Below are 22,388 nucleotides of genomic sequence, written 5' to 3' on the forward strand. Positions count from 1 at the left end.
ATCCAGTCCTCCCCCAATGAGTGTATATTTCAGTTTTAAGATTTCCATTTGGTTCCTTTCATATCTTTTCTTTCTTTGCTAACACTTAAGATTTTAACTCTTATTTCAAGAATGTTTGTGATTGCTAATTTAGGCATTTTTCTAACTGCTACTTTTTTTTTTTTTAATTTTAAAAATTTATTTGATAGACAGAGATCACAAGTAGGTGGAGAGGCAGGCGGGGGTGTTGGGGGGTGGGGGAAGCAGGCTCCCTGTCGAGCAGAAAGCCTGATGACAGGGCTCTATCCCAGGAACCTGGGATCATGACCTTAGGGGAAAGCAGAGGCTTAACCCACTGAGCCACCCAGATGCCCCTAACTGCTACTTTAAATTCTCTATCAGGTTCCTCCAACATCTGTCTTCTTATCAGTAGCTTCTGTTGATTGTCATTTCCCTTGTGAGTTAAGATTTTCTTGGTTGGTTGTTTGCCAAAGAATTTTGTATTGTTTCTGGACATACTGAACATGATAAAACTTTGGGTCTTCCTTAAATTTATAGAGTGTTGATATTTTTTGTCTTAGCATTGTAATTTTGTAGGCATTTCAATGATCCAGAATATAGTTATATTAATTTTTTTGAGATTATTTGGAAATAAAGACAAAATTTAGAAAATTGTCATGAAGAAATTAGAGATCTCCAGGAATTCTTAGGCTCTACTTTGAAAAAAACTGGTGTAGGGGCACCTGGGTGGCTCAGTGGGTTAAGCTGCTGCCTTTGGCTCAGGTCATGATCTCGGGGTCCTGGGATTGAGTCCCGAATCTGGCTCTCTGCCTTCAGCAGGGAGTCTGCTTCCCTCTCTCTCTCTCTGCTTGCCTCTCTGCCTACTTGTGGTCTCTGTCTGTCAAATAAATAAAGAAAATCTTTAAAAAAAAAAAAAAGAAAAAAGTGGTGTAGAGAAATAGCGAAAAGTAGAAAAATGTTATGATGAGCTGTGTTATAGATATTATGATATTACCTTTGAATCTATGGTTAGCATTTAAAATTTGTATTACCTAGTGAGAGACCAAGATTGGGGAGGAGGCAGTAAACTTTTAAATATCTTCCTTCCTTTGTAATTACAGGCTACTGGTATCAACCCTTGATTTTCTCTTTAGGACCTACCTTTCATTACATTTTGCTGCTTCTAGTTGCTTTGTCTTTTGGCTTTCTTCCTGTTTAAAATTTTTTTCTCTTGGAGGTAAATTGTTAAGTTACCATCATGTATGTTATAAAGCCTACTTGGTAATACATCAATGATTTAGGAAAAGATTGGTCTTAATTATCAAAATATTAGTTGTAGAATGATAATTTTTAAATTTTCTTTAGGATGTATTTAAAACTAAACCTTTACCAGGCACCTTGTTTTAATGGATGTGTAATTTGTGTAGTCATCATTTAATTTGTGATTCTAATATATTTGAGACTGTGCTGTAAATCACTCCATGATTTATAAGTTTAATCTCCTTAGGGAAATTGTTTGGCTTATGCTCTGTCTAGATACTTTTTATTCACAGAATAAGGCAAAATTCAGCGGAAATGATTTTGCATCAGTAGGGTCTGTGCAATGGGCTTTTTTGTTCTCCAGCTTTTTAAGTGTGGAGATTTGGCAGCATGCATGTGAAAGCAAGGATTATGTAAGAAGTTTAGTGAAAGGGTGGGAATTGACTCTACCACTTCTAAGTTGTACCCTCAAGCAAGTTAGTGTTCTTTTCCAGGCTGTTTCCTAATCTATAAAATGGGGATAATAATAATGATGCCAGTATCTAGGGTTGTTGGAAGGATTAAATGAGGTAACACATGGGCAGAGTTTTAACAGAGAGACTGATGTAGCCTATGTGTGTCAACCTGAACTATTACTGTGTGATAAAAAATTTATCTCAAGGAGGGCCTGGGTGGCTCAGTGGGTTAAGCCTCTGCCTTAGGCTCAGGTCATGATCCCAGGGTCCTGGGATCGAGCTCCACATCAGGCTCTCTGCTCAGCAGAGATCTCTGTGATCTCTGTCAAATAAATAAATAAAATCTTTAAAAAAGAAAAGAAAAGAAAAAAAAATTATCTCTAGGAGTTCTTTGAGTTTGGGGATGAACACTTTCTTTCTTTCTTTTATTTTTTAAAAGATTTTATTTGTTTATTTGACCAACAGAGACCCACTGAGCCACCCAGGCGCCCCGGGTATGAATACTTTCTTTGTTCAATATTGTTTACTATGAAAATAGAAGATTTTATTTATGTCTTTTGTGTATATGCTAATAACTGTTATGTTCTCTAGTTTAGCCTTTCATTATAATTATTTTCTAAATTATATTTAGTACCATGTTTATCTGTGTAAAACAGTAGGGTTATGGGAAGCTGTGTCCCAACTAATCCAGGACTTAGCAGAGAAAATAATCAAAGTTAGAAATAAGACATAGCCCCATATTTTCAGCACAGGAAGCAAGTGTATGAGCTCATTTAATTATTGACTTTGTCATATTTTAGAAGCTATCAAGTAAATAAAGGGACAGTGTCTTGTCTTTTTCTATATCGGGCTTCTGCTTTATTTTTACTGATTGTCTCTTAAATGCATATACAACTTGGTTCCCTGTACCTCTTCATAACAGAATGATAAGCCCTTGGATGAATTATCAAATTGCAGTGGTTTATTGTATCTTTTTTTGTTTATAGGATGATTGAGGAAAGTGGAAATAAGCGGAAGACCATGGCCGAGAAGAGGCAGCTGTTCATAGAAATGCGTGAGTCCTGAGAGCTTCTGTGTTCCTTGTTTGTATGTGTGGGGATGCCTTTTCCTTTTTTTCCTGATGAAGTCATAACTTTAAGCATTAGCATGTTCCATTTTTTAAAAAAAGATTTATTTATTTTAGAGACAGAAAGAGAGAGTGCAAGTGGGCCTACGGGCAGAGAGAGAATCTCAAGCGGACTCCATACGGATCACGCATTTGCCGTCTTTGGGCCTTTGCTTATGCAGTGGGGCCCACCTTCATCTGCCTTGTTCCTGCTTACCATTCAAGGCTCAGCATAGGGGTCTTATTTTCATTAATTTTTTAACACATTTATTGAAGATCTGTTATATTCTAGGCACTGTACTAGGTGCTAGGGTTAAGGGGAGAACAGAACACAGTCCCTGACTTCTTGCATATTGCTTACATTTTGGTGAGGGGAAACATACAAAATAAGGAAAACCTGTTGATAAACAAATCCTGATAGTAAGAAGTGCCTGGGGTGCTTTCAGTAAATAAACGTGACCATGAGAGAGAGCACAACCAGGGTAGAGTACTACTGTGGCGTCGGAAATGGGTATTCTGTAAAAAATTGGGTTTGCTGCTTCGTGAATGCATCATTCTGACACATAGAGCTCAGACAAATTGCCTTTCTCTGTAACAAACTCAAGGGTATGGACAGTTTTGGAGATGTTTGGGGAGTATGGCTTCTTGTCTCCCCTCTTTCTTCATAGGAAGAATTGCATTGGTGACAGTGGTGTCTGCTGCTCAAAGCTCTCCTCTCTCCTCTCCAACATCACCCCAGATCTCCAGCATTATTACCTTCTATGGATGTAAAAGTCATCTTTTGCCAGCCTTATACGATTCTACCATCTAAGTTTTGGGTTGATTTTAGGGCAATTTTGAATTCACTGATCTTTCTGTTTTATTAGTCTCAGTGGGTAATCAATAGATTTTTACTTGTTGTAGGTATATCCATAACTTTTTTAAAGACTTCACTTTAAAAAAAAAAAGATTTTATTTATTTATTTGACACAGAGATAGAGATCACAAGGGGGAAACAGGCTCCCCATTGAGCAGAGAGCCCGATGCGGGGCTCGATTCCAGGACCCTGAGAACATGACCTGAGCTGAAGGCAGAGGCTTAACCCACTAAGCCACCAGGCATCCCAAGACTTCACTATTTTAGAGCAGTTTTAGGTTCACAGTAAAACTAAGAGGCAGGTATAGCAAGTTCCCCGTAGCACACATACACGATTTCCCCTGTTAACAAACCACCCCACCAGAGGGTACATTTGCTACAACAAATGGCCTGTGTTGACAAATTGTAACACCCCAAATTTGTGGTTTACATGAGGGTTTATTCTTGATGTTGTACATTCTTTGGGACTATATTATTATTATTATTATTATTATTTTTAAAAGATTTTATTTATTTATTTGACAGAGATCACAAGTAGGCAGAGAGGCAGGCAAGAGAGAGATGGGGAAGCAGGTTCCCCACTGAGCAGAGAGACTGATGCGGGGCTTAAACCCAGGACCCTGGGATCACGACCTGAGCCAAAGGCAGAGGCTTTAACCAACTGAGCCACCCAGGCGTCCCCACTATATTGTTTTTTAAAAAAGATGGTTTTGACTACTGTATTTAAAATTTTTTTTGTTTGTTTTCTTTTTCTTTTCTTTTTTTTTTTTTTTAAAGATTTTATTTATTTTTATTTGACAGAGATCACAAGTAGGCAGAGAGGCAGGCGGAGAGAGAGAGGAGGAAGCAGGCTCCCTGCTGAGCAGAGAACCCGATGCAGGACTCGATCCCAGGACCCTGAGATCATGACCTGAGCCGAAGGCAGTGGCTCAACCCATTGAGCCACCCAGGCGCCCCTCCTCTGTCCATTTCTTGATTGATTATTTGTTCTTTGGGTGTTGAGTTTGATAAGTTCTTTATAGATTTTGGATACTAGCCCTTTATCTGATATGTCATTTGCAAATATCTTCTCCCATTCTGTCAGTTGTCTTTTGGTTTTGTTGGCTATTTTGTTGCAAAACATTTTGATCTTGATGATGTCCCAATAGTTCATTTTTGCCCTTGCTTCCCTTGCCTTTGACGATATTTCTAGGAAGAAGTTGCTGTGGCTGAGGTCGAATAGGTTGCTAACTGTGTTCTCCTCAGGGATTTTGATGGCTTCCTTTCTCACATTGAGGTCCTTCATCTATTTTGAGTCTATTTTTGTGTGTGGTGTAAGAAAATGGTCCAGTTTAATTCTTCTGCATGTGGCTGTCCAATTTTCCCAACACCATTTGTTGAAGAGACTGTCTTTTTTCCATTGGACATTCTTTCCTGCTTTGTCAAAGATTAGTTGACTATAGAGTTGAGGGTCTATTTCTGGGCTCTCTATTCTGTTCCATTGATCTATGTGTCTGTTTTTGTGCCAGTACCATACTGTCTTGGTGATGACAGCTTTGTAATATAGTTTGAAGTCTGGAAATGTGATGCCACCAACTTTGGCTTTCTTTTTCAACATTCCTCTGGTCTTTTCTGGTTCCATATAAATTTTAGGATTCTTTGTTCCATTTCTTTGAAAAAATTTGATGGTATTTTGATAGGGATTGCATTAAATGTGTAGATTGCTTTAGGTAGCATAGACATTTTTACAATATTTGTTCCTGTAATCCATGAGCATGGAACATTTTTCCATTTCTTTGTGTCTTCCTCAATTTCTTTCATGAGTAATTTATAGATTTTGGAGTACAGATTCTTTGCCTCTTTGGTTAGGTTTATTCCTAGGTAGCTTACAGTTTTGGGTGCAATATGCTGTGGGTTTTTCATAGGTAGCTTTGATGATATTAAGGTATATACCCTCTATCCCTTCACTTTGAGGAGTTTTGATCAGGAAAGGATGCTGTACTTTGTCAAGTGCTTTTTCAGCATCTACTGAGAGTACCCTATAGCTCTTATTCTTTCTTTATTAATGTATTTTATCACATTGATTGATTTGTGGATGTTGAACCAACCTTGCAGCTCAGGAATAAATCCCACTTGGTCGTAGTGAAAACTGAACCAGGAAGAAATAGAAAACCTGAGCAGACCCATAACCAGTAAGGAGATTGAAGCAGTCATCAAAAATCTCCCAAAAAACAAGAGTCCAGGGCCAGACGGCTTCCCAGGGAATTATACCAAACATTCAAAGAAGAATTAATACCTATTCTCCTGAAACTGTTCCAAAAAAATAGAAATGGATGGAAAACTTCCAAACTCATTTTTTGAGGCCAGCATTACCCTGATCCCAAAACCAGACAAAGACCCCATCAAAAAAGAGAATTACAGACCAATATTCTTGATGAACACAGATGCGAAAATTCTCACCAGAATATTAGCCAGTAGGATCCACCAGTACATTAAAAGGATTATTCACTACGACCAAGTGGCTTGATGCCAGGCCTCCCAGCTCAGAGATTCTGATTTTATTTTTCCTTTTCCAAAATTTTGTCAGTTTTATTGGTCTTTTCAAGGAACTTTGGCTATGTTGGTCCTCTGTGTGTATCTTTGTTTCTGCCTCATTATTTTGTGCTATTGTGTTTATTACTTTCTTCTTTTTACTTACGGGAATTCTGATGTTCTGTTTCCAACTTCTTATGTTAGGTAACTTGGGCCATTTATTTTCTGACTTTTTTCCTCTTATGTAAGCACTTAAGAACTTCTTTCCTGTGATTTTCTATTTTTGCATTTCATGTGTTCTGATAGATGCCATTTTCGTGATCACTTCTCTGTGTTTTCTAACTTCTGTTAGGAATTATTTAGAAATACGCTTTTAAATTTACAAATGAATGACTTTTTTTTTTTTTTTTAAAGATTTATTTATTTATTTATTTGACAGAGAGAGATCACAAGTAGGCAGAGAGGCAGGCAGAGAGAGAGAGAGGAGGAAGCAGGCTCCCTGCCGAGCAGAGAGCCTGATGCGGGACTCGATCACAGGACCCTGAGATCATGACCTGAGCCGAAGGCAGTGGCTTTACCCACTGAGCCACCCAGGCGCCCCACAAATGAATGACTTTTAATTAAAAAATATTTAGCTTAATTAGTATGTGGGTCAGAGGATGAAGGATGTTCTAGAATCTTTGAATTTAATATTTTTTGTTATATGTTTTTGTAAATATTCCATGTGTGCTTGAAAATAATGTGTATGATTTCTTCATTATTTAGATTTAACTTGTTATATGTTTTATTCAGACCGTTTTTATTCTTAATGATTTGAACCAGTTAATTACTAAAAGTCATTAAAAATCTCTGCTTTGATCATGGACTTTAATTTTTTATCCCTTAGTTCTGTCAGTGATTTGACCTTTTGTTCTTAGATGCACATGTATTAAAATATTACGTCTACCTAGGATATTGAATATATTGAATATTATGAAGATATACTCTTTTTAAAAAATATTTTTTATTTCTTTTATAGGTATACTCTTTTTCTAGTGATGCTTTTTACTGTGAAGTTTATTTTGTTGTTATTAATATAGCTGTACTGGGGGCACCTGGGTGGGTCAGTCGTTAAGCATCTGCTTTCGGCTCAGGTCATGATCCCAGGGTTCTGGGATCAAGTCCCACATCAGGGTCCTTGCTCAGCAGGAAGCCTGCTTCTCCCTCTCTCACTCCCCCTGCTTGTGTTTCTTCTCTCGGGCAGAGGGAGAGGGAGAGAAAGAATCCTAAGCAGAGTCTGAGCTGGGCATGGAGCCCAACATGGGGCTTGATCCCATGACCCTGAGATCAGGACCTGAGCTGAAGTCAAGAGTCAGATGCTTAACTTACTGAGCCACCCGGGCTCCCCTGATCTTTATGTTTTATGTATCTCTCCTATAAGCAGTGTAAGCTAGATTATTTAACAACAACTATTGTCTTTGATTTTTCACTGAAGAATTTATCCTGTTTAATTGTTTTTATGAGTATAGAGGGATTTCACATTTTCTTCCATCTTGTTTTGTGCTTCAACTGTGTCCTTTCTCTGTTGTTTTTTCTTCCTTTCTTATCTTCCTTAGATAAAATGAGTTTCCTTCCTTCCAGTCCATTTTTCCCTCTTTTTGGTTGTGAGTTGTATATTCTTTTTCTGTTCTTTTCGTGGCTGAGAAAGTCTAACATCAATTAAAATGAAATCCAGAGCTTATCAACATTTACAACTTATTCAAAGCAATACAGGAATATGAGACTGTTTTAGAGCACCTCCCTTATGAAATACATGCCATTTAAAAAAAAAGATTTTATTTATTTGACAGAGAAAGACACAGTGAGATAGGGAACACAAGCAGGGGGAGTGAGAGAGGGAGAAGCAGGCTTCCTGCTGAGCAAGGAGCTGATGTGGGGTTCAATCTCAGGACCCCAGAATCATGACCTGAACCAAAGGCAGACGCTTAATGTCTGAGCCACCTAGGTGCCCCAATACATGCTATTTTTAGTATTCTCTTTTTTAACATCATAAATTAGACTTAAGAATTCTTTCGTATGATCAGTTTTTCTTTTGTCTAACCTATTTGATTATCACTTTCTTTATTTGCTTTAAAAACTTAAATCTAAGTTGAGGTGGAGCCAGTCATGTGTTCCTGTTTCCCTTTGTGGGATTTTTTTCCCCTTTTCTTTCTAGTTCACCCACTGAAAGAGTCACCATTCTGTGGTCTGTACCTTCTTCTCTGTTGGGACTTCTGGCTTCATCTCTGGTCCCCAGGATTTCTAATCAGACAGCCAAGAAAAAAAACAAGGAAGTCATTTATGTTTATTTTTGTTACTTATTCAGACTTCTATTTTCTTGAAACATTTTGGTTCTTAAAAGTTGTTGTAAAGGAGCACCTGGGTGGCTCAATCGTTAAGCATCTGCCTTAGGCTCGGTTCATGATCCTGGGATCGAACCCCACATCAGGCTTCCTGCTCAGTGGGAAGCCTGCTTCTCCCTCTCCCACTCCCCCTGCTTGTGTTCCCTCTCTCGCGTGTGCTCTCTCTCTCTCTCTGTCAAATAAATAAATAAAATCTTAAAAAAAAAAAGTGGTTGTTAAGGTTTTAGACAATTCAGAAAAGTTACTCTCTTTACATTTACTAGGTTTGTTACCTCTTCTCTTTCTCCTTCTCTTCTCTTCATCTCCTTGATCCCATGGGGGGATCAAGTTAGATGGCTTTTTAACAAAATATACTTACTGCCTTACACCTTCTGTAGGTGCGCCAAGCTCCTCCACCGAATCCTGTGGCTCCCTAGCCTGCAGTCTGGAATCCTGTGCTATGTCTGAAGAAGGCATCAACATGTTTGTACAGGGAAAGGAGTTGGTTTCACCACTACCTTTATCATCTCCTTGTATTAGCTTTTCAAAATTGTATAGTTTGTGTAATATTTTGACTTTGCTTAGTATGTTTTTTGGGGAAAGCAGATCAGTCTTTTTTTTTTTTTTTTAAGGATTTTTATTTATTTATTTGACAGGCAGAGATTTATTTATTTGACAGGCAAGTAGGCAGAGAGGCAGGCAGAGAGAGAAAGAGAGAGGAGGAAGCAGGCTTCCTGCTGAGCAGAGAGCCTGATGCGGGGCTCAATCCCCGGACCCTGAGATCATGTCCTGAGCCGAAGCAGAGGCTTTAACCCACTGAGCCACCCAGGTGCCCCACAGATCAGTCTTTTATATCAGCAACACAACTTTCTAATGTTCAGTTATCTATTCATTCAATAAATATTTCAGGTGCTAGTTTTATTATGTCCTAGTTTGGGGCATATAATAGTGAACAACACAACAATGAAATGGTCTCTACCTTCATGAAACTTATTTTCCTGAAAATGGAAATAAGGAATGATAGGGCAGTAAGAGCCATGACTGGGGAAGCGCGGGGGGTCCAGGAAGGGAACTGAAAGGAAGCGATGTGCAGGCTGAGTCAGTTCAGGGTTGTGATGGAGAAAGGGCTGGAGCCGTGAGTAGCACTTACAAGACTCAGATGAGAGAGCTCGGCATGTTTGGGTAATTATATGTAGCTTGTACTGATTGCAGGTAAGTGTGAGGTAAAATTTGAGAGTTGCACAGGCCAGACCTTGAAGCTGAGTTGGGTAGTTACGTGTTTCCCAAACCTAGCTTGATTATAGGACTTTCTGGAATGAAGGTTCCAGATTCCTCTCCAGGAGACTCTGATAAAAGCTTCTGATACAGCAGATACAATAAAACCCCCATTTGACTCTTTGCTTTCCTCGGGATTTGGTTATACCATAGAAGTTTTTATCCTATTCTCATGAATGAGGAGAACCATGATATAGAAAGAAGGGTTAATCCTTTCTTATCCTTTCCCTGTACCTCTTGGGTACTCAGTATTTTTAGATTGTCTCCTGTCTGTCCAGGAGCTTCACTGGGCTCTCCCCCTGTCACTAGAGTTCTGCCTGTGTGTTTAGTTAGGACCCTCTGTACCATTTCTTGATAAGCTTGAAATATAGTGTCTGACACTAGTATTAAAGTGACATTTCAGTGTATTTCTTACAATGAAATGTTCTCAAAATGAATGATAATGGAGTGGGGAGTCATCTTTTCTAGTTCATAATACCCAAAAGGATAACATAATCAGTTTCTTCACTGGGGGCTTTCTGTTCTATTTTTTATGTGCCAAACTAACACATTTTATGATCAGGAAATCGACATGACACTTACATAAGGGAAGTTTTTTTAAAAAGTGAGGCTATTCTTAGAGTAGTATATGAGGATTTTCCTTATAGAAACCAGGAAAGATGACTGCTTCAGAAGAAGGTAAATGTATGAGAAAAATGACAAAGGGAAACAGAGTGATACTTGATTCTTGACTAGCACCTGGAACTTCAGAGTGGAGATTTCCCGCAAACTAGGCTGGAGCTTGTGGGGTTTCCCATTTTCCTCAGCTAGTTCGCTTTAGACTTGTGTGGTATTTGCCCTATTTCATTTTGCAGTACCCGAGTCTGACTTAACTGTACTGGAGGAAGAATCTGAATAGTGAGTTCTGTGCCATGTGCACAGATGTTTTCCTGTCGTTACCGCTCCACTAGCGAACATGGCCCAATAAATGTCGTGTGGTCTCATCCATCAGATTAGTGCTCTGTTTGGTTAGTCGGGGATGGGACTTTCCCAGCTGCTCATCACCGATTTCCTAGTATTTCCCAAAGAAGAGGTACAGAAGGAAAGATTCACTGTGGTGTTGTGTTCTCCCTCAGGGTTTTTGTCTGGCTGGTAGACGGGATAATGTAGGCAGACCTGCTGGCTTGGAGTGGTGACGTAGAAAGTGTGCCTAACGCTTCCTGACCCCGTTAGTCTTCTCAGAAGAAGGCCTAGTTGATGTGTGACGTGGGGCCCGTGCCCCACAGCCCCTGTGAAATGGTCACTTCCTAGCGCTGAGAAACGCGGGGGTCAATCCCACTGAACATCTGCTGTTTGTACTTTTTTCAGGTGCTCAGAATTTTGATGTCATACGACTATCAACTTACAGAACAGCTTGCAAGTTACGATTTGTACAAAAACGATGCAACCGTAAGTCATTTCAGCTAATTTCTATGATAGCTGGATAGTGCACTCAGTAATATAAAATAAAAGGTTTTAGTATCTTTTAGTCATATTGTAATGTTGGTTGAATTATTTTTGTCTTAAGGGTTTATTAGAATGTAAGCTTTGTCATGGAAAAAACTCGTCTTTTACTCTGTGTGTCTCTCAAAATATTTACCAAAATTCAGTAATGTAACTGGTTTTGAGGCTGGCAGAGTATTAATGAACTTTAAGTGAAGAGAATTGTTTTCTCCTTCCCACTTGTTTTAAATGATAACTTTTATACAAAATTAATACAATAATCAGCTTCTGCAAGAAAAAACAATATTTTGATAGAGGCGTAATAAGTTATTTTTCTCGATTAAAATAAATACAGCACGAATCAGCCTTTTCTATAATCACTATGAGAATTACTACTTATAAAATAAATAAAATATATGTGTGTGTAAAATCTTTTTTCTCTTAATTTCCATGAAGATAAACTAACTTATGACAAAATAATTATACTTTTCTCGTGTGTGTGTGTATTGATGAAGAACTATTTTGTATAATGGAAAGAACATTAGCTTTAGAATTGGAAAAACCTGAGTTTTAGTCCTGGTTTTTGGCATTTACTACAAACATGTCTCTGTATATCTAAATACTTCCATCCTACTTTAACTGTTATTCAAAAACCTTAGCATAAAATTCTCTCTGGAGGGTTTATCATGCTGTCCTAGACTGAGGTCTCTGGTTTCCTAAAGCATTGTTTTTCAAATTATGGGTTGTGACTGATTAATGGTTCATGAAATAATTTTGAAGAGCTGTAGCCAGATTTTAAAACATGTAATAGAGAAAAACAGAAAGAAAAAAAAAAGCAGAACACAAATTATGTGGTAAGTCTAAAAGTACTTTGTGAAAAAGTATTTTTTTTCTATATCTAGAAGAATGTGTGTGTGTGTGTGTCTGTGTGTGTGTGTGTGTTGATTTAAATATATTTCTGTGGGTTGCGGTAAAAAAGTTTGAAAACCACTGTCAGAACAACTACAATTTTAATAATTCTTCCTGTAATTATTTTTGGGAAATAGTAGTCTATGTGTGGAGTGTTGAGAGCCTGAAACCAGTCTATTGGCATTAGTAATGTGCAGTAAAAGATGCATTATACTGGAAGTTTTATTTTGTTACATATGATTCTTTAATCAGATGGAAATTTTTTGTGTGCGGGTGTACAGTTTAAGCAGGAGCAAAATTTCAGTATTGTCCACATGCATGTTCTCTCGTCTCTACACTGTTTATTGAAAAAAAAATTCTTTTTTTTCACTGCCCCAAAATCTTTCTCATACAAATTAGGAAAAATATAAAAGAATGTTCATAGCAGTTTCTGTATATGAGAGGACCTGCTTTTGGACTCTTGTCTTCCACTGGTCTGTTTGTCTATCCTACCAATAGCCACTGTTATGGCTTTATAATAAGTCTTTTTTTTTTTTTAAAGGTTTATTCATTTATGGGGCGCCTGGGTGGTTCAGTCGTGAAGCAGCTGCCTTCAGCTCAGGTCATGATCCCAGAGTCCTGGGATCGAGCCCCACATTGGGCCCCCTGCTCAGCAGGAAGCCTGCTTCTCCCTCTCCTCCCCATTTGTGCTCTCTCTCGCTATCTCTGTCACTATCTGTGTCTCTCTCTCTCAAATAAATAAATAAAAATAAAATCTAAAAAAAAAGATGTATTCATTTATTTGAGAGAGAGTGAGATTGTGGGGGTCTTGGAGCAGAGAGAGAGGGAGAGAGAGAATCTTAAGCAGACTTTGTGCTAAGTAGGGAACACAACTCAGGGCTCAATTCCTTTTTTTTTTTTTTTTTAAAGATTTTATTGATTTATTTGACAGGGGGACACAGCAAGAGAGGGAACAGAAGCAGGGGGAGTGGGAGAGAGATCCCAAAACCCTGGGATCATGACCCAAGCCAAAGGCAAACACTTAAGGACTGAGCCACCCAGGTGCCCCTCAGGGCTCAATTCCAACCCTGAGATCATGGCTTGAGCCAGTATCAAGAGTCAGATGCTTAACCGACTGAGCCACCCAGGCGCCCTGCTTTATAAGTCTTCATATCAGATAGAGCAAGTCTTCCTACTTTGTTCTGTTTTTCTTTTTTAAATTGGCTTTTTACATTTATTTTTATATACATTTTAAAATCTGAATCTCAATTTCTACTAAAAACAAAATGAAACAACTGCTGGGATTTTTTTCCATCTTTCTTTTTTAAGTACAATTTACATATAGTAAAATTTATCCTTTTGATGGAGAGCCCTGTGGCATTTTATTGTGACTGCACTGAATCTATAGGTTAAGTTGGGGAGAACCAACGTATTTCCAATTTGAGATTACCTTCTATGAACATGGTATATCTCTCTATTTAGGTCTTTAATTTCTGCCAATTATATTTATAGATTTTTTTTTTCTTTTGGTAGAGATGTTGCACTTCCTCCATTGGATTTATTACTAAATCTTTGATGATTTATGCTACTATTACAAATAGTATTTTAGAATTTCACTTTCTGTTAGTAATGGAAATGCAGTGACTTTTATATCTTGACTTGCATCTAAAATCATTCTAGACTCAAATATCAATTTTAGTAATTTATCTGGAGAATCTGATTTTCTATGTGGAGAATTTTGTCATTTCTGAATAATGACAGTTAAGTTTCTTCATTTCTGAACTCACATGGCTAATAACTGCTTGTTTATATTGGTTAGGACCCAGAGTACAATAGAAATGATGATAGTGGGCATTGTTTTTTTTTTTTTTTTAACCTTAAAAAAAAAAGATGTATTTATTTATTTTAGAGAGAGAGATTATGATTGTGTGAGCATGCAGAGGGGCAGAGGGAGGGGCAGGGAGAGAATCTGAAGCGGACTCCTGAGCTGCTGAGCACAGAGCCTGACATGGTGCTCGATCTCACAGCCCTGAGATCATGACCTGAGCTGAAATCAAGAATCGGCTGCTTAACTGACTGAGCCACCCAGGCGCCCCATTTCTTTCTTTCTTTTCTTTTTTAAGTTGAAGTATACACAGTGTTATATTTGTTTCACGTATACAGCATAGTGATTCTACCACAGGTGCAGCTACCATCTGTCCCTGTACAGTGTAGTACAGTACCATTGACTGTGTTCCCTGTGCTTTCCTTTGTATTCCCATGACTTATTTATTCCCTAATGAGAAGCCTATATCTCTCATTCCCCTTTTTCCATTTTGTCCATCTCCCTCTCTCCCTCCCTCTGGCAACCATCAGTTTGCTCTCAGTATTTATGCACCTGTTTCTGATTTTTATTTGTTCTTTCGTTTTATATGTAAGTGAACATACAAGTGGAATCATATGATGTTTGTCTTTCTCTGACTTATTCCACTTAGCGTAATACCCTCTACATCCATCCATGTTGTTGCAAATGGTAAAATCTCATTATTTTTTATGGCTGAATACTATTCCATCCTATATATGTACCACATCCTCTTTACTCATTTGTCTATTGATGGACACTTAGATTCTACGTATTTTGGCTAATGTAAATGAACAATGCAGTAAGCAGACAGGTGCATACATCTTTTTGAGTTAATATCTTCATTTTCTTTAGGCAAATACCCACTAGTGGAATTACTGGTTCGCATGGTAGTTTCACTTTTAATTTTTTAAGGAATCTCCATACTGTTTTCCATAGTTACTGTACCAATTTACCTTTGAAAGTGGGTATTTCTTATCTCGTTCACAGTATCAGGAAAGACTTTCAACATTCTACTATTAAGTCAAATGTTTGCCACAGTTTTCTATAAATACCCTTAATCAGATTAAGGACATTGCCTAGTACTGTGTGTTTCTTCATTTCTGAATGTAAGGTTTATTTGAAAAGTGGTCTTTTTGATGATTTGTAATTTAATCTCATTTTAATCAGAGAGCATGGTTGATATGACTAGAATCCTTTGACATTTGCCAAAATTAGCTTTATGACTCAGAGTAAGTTCAATTTTCACACACACTGTTTGTGTTCTTGAAAGTAGAGCGTATTCTCTAATCACCGGGGGCAGGATTTCATGCAGTGCCTATTATACCTTCTTCGCCGATTGTAATGTTGAATGGTCTGCATCTGCACTCTGTACCTTTGCTCTGTCGCTTACTAAGAGAAATGTGTTAATAGCTCCCACTAAGCTTGTGAATTTATCTCTCTGATGTTCTGTTATGTTTGACAATATAGCTTTTGTAAGGGAGGCAAGACCTTACCTCTACCCTCTTAGAGTTTCTGGTTATGCCTGAGAGTGAAATTGTTATAAGACAGATTAGCAGAAGAGCACACAGATTTTACATGTGCCTGGGAGCCCCCATAGCAAAGTGAAGACCCGAAGGAGGGATGAGGCCTAAGTGCTAATATACTAGGGAAGAGAGAGCAGCAATTGTGGGAAAGTAACTAAAATATATGGGGGATCTCAAGGAAGATAGGGTTATTTTAATAAAATCTGTACAGATTTCTCTTGGTCTCGATTCACTGTCTCTGGGAATAAGAATGTTCCTTTCCCCTTGGAATAGGGAAGGCATCTTTCACTTGGGAGTTTATTTCCTGCTTTCAGGAAGAAAAAAGAAGTTCGGCACGAACTTCTTGACACATGCTGTTTTTCAGGTGTGAGAATAGCTCAAAATAATCCTTAGGCCAAAGTGGCATATTTTTGGATCTTACTCTGCCACCCTTCACTGCTCTGTCAGATGAAAATAAACAAAAAGGTCTTAACACCTTTCTGATGAATTAGAACTTTTAAAATTGTTGATAGTTCATTTTCTTTGTTTTAGTCCACCTGGTTGATATCTGGAACATGATTGAAGCCTTCCGAGACAATGGCCTTAATACACTGGACCATACCACTGAGATCAGTGTGTCCCGCCTCGAAACCGTCATCTCCTCTGTCTACTACCAGCTGAACAAGCGCCTTCCTTCCACTCACCAGATCAGCGTGGAGCAGTCCATCAGCCTCCTCCTCAACTTTATGATTGCTGCATATGACAGGCCAGTGCTTGGCATGCTTCCTGCATTTTAACAATGTTTGTCCCTTAGTCCTGTTTCTTCCAGATTGCCTTGCTGAGGGTTGTCAACTTAGAATCACAGTGACAAGGAAAATTATTCCATATAAGTTCCTTCTAAGGACTGGTTAAATGCCAGAGTGACTCACTGTCCTAGGGCATGTCACATAGTAAGCTTTATAAAATTATGGAGAATCACAACACTGAGACATGTTGTTTGGTCAAATTATAGGTCCCTTAGTGTAGCTGTTCTCTAGCCAGAGAAGTATAGCTAAGCTGTGAATTCGATTATGAGGCTTTCTTTGGAACTTAAAACTGACCTTTCTTTTGTCTGTAATAGTAAATGCCCCTTGACTCTAGTCTTATTTTCTTCTTGTTATGTTTAGGATACTATTTTAATCTTTTCAGTGCAGAACATTGTGTTTACACCTTACAACCCCGGATGAAAACTATTTGAATGTACTCTAAATTAAAACAGAAATGATTTGCTGTATTTGTATTCATGGAGAATGAAGTTGGTGTTATAAGAAACAAAAAGAAATCATAAGTGATGGAGCTACAAAATAATGTTTATATTCCAGGAAGCAAGAGTTTAGATTTTTGATTTCTGCTATATTGTTGATCATCCAGTTTGGATGGGTGAATTCTTCCTGCTTCATTTTTTCTCTCTATAGATTATTTTGATTTTATACATTTGTAAAATGTTATTCATTACACTTTATAATATTGAAGACTCTGTGAATTAATTGTAAAAGTCTGCAGGTGTCAAAGCCAAATCACAGTGTAGGCACTCACAAAATTCACATTTTTATTTTTATTATTTATTTATTTATTTATTTAAAGATTTTATTTATTTATCTGACAGAGACACAGCGAGAGAGGGAACACAAGTAAAGGGAATATGAGAGGGAGAAGCAGGCTTCCCACTGAGAAGGGAGCCTGATGCAGGGTTCGATCCCAGCACCCTGAGATCATGACCTGAACCAAAGGTAGATGCTTAAGCAACTGAGCCAACCAGGCACCCCAGGAAATTTGAAATTCTAAAACAAAAGTCCACATGAGACATAAGTTCTAGAACTTGAATGTCAGTTTTTTAGTAATTTTTTTTTTTAAGATTTTATTTATTTATTTGACAGAGAGAGATCACAGTAGGAGAGAGGAAGGGAAGAGATCACAGAGAGAGAGGAAGGGAAGCAGGCCCCCTGCTGAGCAGAGAGCCCGATGTGGGACTCGATCCCAGGACCCTGAGATCATGACCTGAGGCGAAGGCAGTGGCTTAACCCACTGAGCCACCCAGGCGCCCCAAGTTTTTTAGTAATTTAGACTAGTGAATCCCTAAGGTTAATTTTATACTGTTCAAGGAATGAGTCTTTTGATCCAAAGACCTTAGTAAAAATGGTTATTCTGTGGTGAATAAGCAGCACCTTATCACGACGCTAATTCACTGAGTAAATCACTTCAGGGTTGTACAACACAGATCAATCCAATAAACAATTTTTTTTACTAAATCAGAGATAAAAGTCATCTTACTGTTAAAAAGATCTTACTGTTTAAAAAAAAGTCATCTTACTATTTAAAAGAGATTATAAACTTTGATTCCATGCTCATGTCAAGTAAGTTAAATACTATGGCTAAGGAAGGAAGGAGAAGGAAGAGCAAAGAGGAGTCGAAGGTGCAGAGGAGTCCTGGGACGTGGTCACAGACACCTGGACACATCCAGATAGAGACAAAGGAAAAGAATAAGCAAACAGTAAGTTATATGAAGACAAGTCAGTAGAGCAGCACACCATAGAAAACTAGGGGGAAAACAAAACAAACAAAACAAAACTGAAAAAAGATGAGTGAGCTAAGAAGAGGAAGGACAGTAGTATGTCAGTGGTGAATTTGGTAATTCTCATGTCATATTGTATTGAAAACTTTGGCCACGGGCATCAGAATCAATCCTCACATCATTGCTAACCTTGAACTCATATATATGATAATATCTTATTTGTTCTTCAGTAATTTGAAATTGGCTTTCATGTACTGGTAAAATGAAAGGATCTGGTTATTGGAATTTTATTTTTGAAAATTATAGCATTTTGTTTTGAAACATTTCAAATATTAGTCTATTCATTGGCCTCTATTAGGCTCGAGAGTCCCTTTGATATGTAGAGTATCTAGTTATTAATTTTAATTAGTCTTCTTGGGATTTTGTATTTCATAATTCTTGAGTTAAAGTTTGAATGCAACAATTATTTAATTATTCTTAAGTCCCCTAACCTCTAAATTCACAGTCAAATTTTTAGCTAGGTTGTTTCCTGGTTATTGTGGATTATAAGACTATAAAACTATAGTGAGAAACAAATAGGATCTAGACTTTCTCCCTCAAGTATGTATTTCATTAGGAATTAACTTATTTTAATGCCAAGGATTTAAAATATTTTACATTTGACAACTAAAAACACAGAGAACAATACTATAAGCCTCTCTGTGGAGGACTTCAGTAAAAGCTACGAAGAATAGTCAAAACATCGGGTAGCCTCATTTCCTTCCTGCTGGGCCCCCAAAATGACAGGATCGGTAGTCATGTGGTCTGGTCCGAAGGTGTGACAGGCGATGCTATGATCAACTGTTTCTTCTTCTTCTTCTTTTTTTAAATATTTTATTTATTTGACAGACGGAGAACACAAGTGGGCAGGGAGGCAGGCAGAAAGAGAGGAGGAAGCAGACTCCCTGCAGAGCAGAGACCCCAATGTGGGGCTCCGTCCCAGGAGCCTGGGAACATGACCTGAGCTGAAGGCAGAGGCTTTAACCCACTGAGCCACCCAGGTGCCCCTGTTTCTTCTTTTTTTAAGAAGAAGGGTATTGGGGGCGCCTGGGTGGCTCAGTGGGTTAAAGCCTCTGCCTTTGGCTCAGGTCATGATCTCAGGGTCCTGGGATCGAGAGGGCATCAGGCTCTCTGCTCAGCGGGGAGCCTGCTTCCTCCTCTCTTTCTGCCTGCCTCCCTGCCAACTTGTGATCTCTGTCAAATAAATAAATAAAATCTTAAAAAAAAGAAAAAAAGAAGGATATTGAAATTCCCAGAATGAGGAACAGGAAATCTCCTTACCCTTCTCCCCTGGAGCCAATTTCATTGTTCAGGGCTCGTGATTCACAGACTCCCCGCTCCACCCCCGACGTCTGCGTGGGGTCGGTGTCTTTCTTGCCGACGGTAGGGAACCTGCTCTCGTGGGCTGCTGCGGCCACAGGAAGAGGGGCTCCCCTCGCCGAGGGGCCCGGAGGCGGGCCAGTGCTCCGTCTTGCCGGCGTCAGAGCTCTGGCTTCGGTGGTTTTGGCCCCCTCTTCTATCTGCTTAATGCTTTTGCTACTTGGAAAACGCCCGCTTCCCCTTTCCGGAGAGAGCCGGCTTCTCTCAACACCAGACGGAGGCGTCCGAGTCTCCTTCCAGAAATGCGCGTTTGGGCCATGCGTGTGTCGGCATTACGCTTTTGAGCTCAAACGGATCAGGGTTTGTGTCTCTGGAGCAGAGGGTGATTGAATTCTCCCCCTCATGGCTCGTTGCCTCCCGGTGGGGGTGGTCGGACTGGCTGTGAGGGAGACGGTCGCGTGTCCCCCTGGGAACTCTTTGCAGTGCGTCACCAACCTGTGGCTCCCTTTCCTGTCAAATGGGCCCCGCTCTCCGTCCAGATCCCAAGATCTGAAACCTGTAAGACTCAGTTAGACCCTGCCTTCTTCCTCCTCCTTCCTCCTCATGTCCATGCCAGTTACCAAGGTCTGTCACTTCTATGTCTTGAATCTCGATTCCTGGTGCATCTCTCCGGCCCCACAACTACTGCCCAGCCCAACCTCTTCCTCCTGAGCTGCTGGCGGGGCCTCTAACCCATCTTTCGGCTTGTGCTTTCTTCCCCCGTCTATCCTTAGAAATAATACACATTGTGAGCTGCACTATCTAACCTGGGAACTTGAACATGAGCAGTAACTTACTCTGTCTCTCTTGTTCCATCCCACTGACCGACACGTAACCAAGGTGAACCGAATTCTGATTTTGTGTTAGCATGTTCTTGCTTCTTAAAGAACAGTTTTTTCCACATAGGCATTAGCACAGTATTGTTTAATTGTAATTATTTTTGCTAATTGTAAAAGGAAAGTCATGCTGTCTGTATTATGACCTGACTTACTTTATGCGGTAATAGCTTTTCCAGATTTGTTCATGATGCCTGCAGCTCTAGTTCAGTTATTTTCACATTTGCATAACACTCTGTTGTGTTACTCTACATTCTGTGTTCTCTGGGTTCTCGTTCTGAGAAACAACACTGTCTGGCATGTTCTCATATGTGTGTCCTGGTACATGCGTACAGGTGTTCGAAATTGCTCTCTTGGTCCTAACCAAGGAATGGAGTTGCTCATTGGTGGGGGAGGTGCATGAGATTCAGCTTTAGAGGACAGGGTCAAATTATTTGAACAAACTGTACCCATGCCTGAGAGATCCTCTTGATCCACATTGTTTCTGTAAGCCTTACAGTTGTCAGACTTTTCGGTTTTTGCTAAGTGACATCTCACTATTGTTTGATTTGCATTTTCTTGCTTCTCCAGCATGTCTTTGTGTGTACCTTGGCCAAATATATTACTTCTGTGAAGTGCCTGTGTGGTCTTTTGTTCACTTTGTTGTGTTGTTTCTTCTTCCTGTCGTGGTTATAGGGGTCCTTAGAGCCTCCGGGTAGCAGCCCTTTCTTGCTTATCTGTGCTGTACATATCTTCTCTTTGTAGCTCGACTTTTTACTTTTCTTAGGATATCTCTTTCATAAAATGTTTACTTTTATAAGTTATTTTTTGATTTTTATTTTTTGGGGGGAAGGTGGGGTCAGGCAGGGCGAGAGACAGAGAATCGTAAGTAGCCTGCACACTCAGTGTAGAGCCCAATGTGGGGCTTGATCTCATGACCGTGAGATTATGACCTGACATGAATTCAAGAGTCAGGCGCTTAACTGACTGTGACACCCAGGTATCTTTCTTAAAATGTTTTCTCATGAGAAACTTCAAATATATACAAACATAGAAAGACTATTATAATAAAAACTCAAGGCATCTATCACTCAGCTTCGGTAATTACAGTACATCATTGATCTTATTTCATCTGTGTCCCCAGGCTCTTCCCCTCCCCCCAACCCCTTTCCTTGGCTTCTTTTGAAACAAACTCAAGTGTCATTATTTCATGTGCAAATATTCTAATGCACACATTCTGTGCACATAGTGTGCACATATTCTGTTTTATAATACTATCCCCCCCCACCCAGGTTTTTGCTCTAAGAAATAATAGTGCTTGGTAAGTAGTAAAATTAGACTTTAAATGGAACAAACCTATAAAAAATCTTACAGCTAATGAAACTAGGTTTGGATAAAATCTTCAAAATATATCATTGTTGAATATGTCAGTGGAAGGCACAAGGTTATTGTTTATCATCTAAAATAACACTTAGTATAAAACGCTGTTGCTACTTGGAACAATCTAAAGACTTCTTTGGTGTAAAGAGTTTCATGTGTATAATTTAGGATGGGTCAATATGGAAAAATTTGCTGTGTAGTTTGGAAATACAGCTAAGAACTATTTTTGAATCTTGCTTTAGCAACTTAATTTGAGTATATTTAAAATTTCCATAAGTTTCTCTTAATACTAGATGCTAAAAACAAAACTGTATACAAAAAGCAAAACTAAACAATTTCATTTTTTTTTTAAGATTTTATTTATTTGACAGACAGAGATCACAAGTAGGCAGAGAGGCAGGCAGAGAGAGGAGGAAGCAGGCTCCCTGCTGAGCAGAGACCCCCCCCACACCAATGCGGGGCTTGATCCCAGGACCCTGGCACCACGACCCGAGCTGAAGGCAGAGGCTTCAATGCACTGAGCCACCCAGGCGCCCCAACAAATTCATTTTAAATAAGTAATTGTACTCCTTAAATTCTGAATATACCCAGCTAGCATATTGTAGAATGGACGTTGCTAAAGACAAAATATTAGGTAACAGTCTTCCTCATTAGTGATTTTTAAACAAAACTATAATATCCTGGGAGGCACAAATACTTCCTGTATTTATTTACAGTGTTTGCTCTTATCTCTGCTCGTGGTCAAGTACA

At 38.9% G+C, this 22,388-nt stretch overlaps 1 protein-coding gene across 14 annotated transcripts in view; it reads left to right on the top strand.

The window, feature by feature from the left end:
• Positions 1–22,388, top strand: part of DTNB (dystrobrevin beta) — a 236,291-nt gene that overhangs the window by 27,214 nt on the left and 186,689 nt on the right. For all 14 annotated transcript variants that reach the window (XR_009344378.1, XM_059132459.1, XM_059132466.1 and 11 more), the window contains 3 exons: positions 2,681–2,748; positions 11,148–11,228; positions 16,047–16,260. Coding sequence is in view for 13 of the 14 variants with exons in the window: in XM_059132459.1 (XP_058988442.1) it covers positions 2,682–2,748; positions 11,148–11,228; positions 16,047–16,260 (362 nt within the window). In the remaining variant the exon portion in view is untranslated. The remainder of the gene's footprint in view (positions 1–2,680; positions 2,749–11,147; positions 11,229–16,046; positions 16,261–22,388) is intronic.

The sequence above is a fragment of the Mustela lutreola genome, chromosome 9 (genome assembly GCF_030435805.1).
Source record: "Mustela lutreola isolate mMusLut2 chromosome 9, mMusLut2.pri, whole genome shotgun sequence".
Lineage (NCBI taxonomy): Eukaryota > Metazoa > Chordata > Mammalia > Carnivora > Mustelidae > Mustela > Mustela lutreola.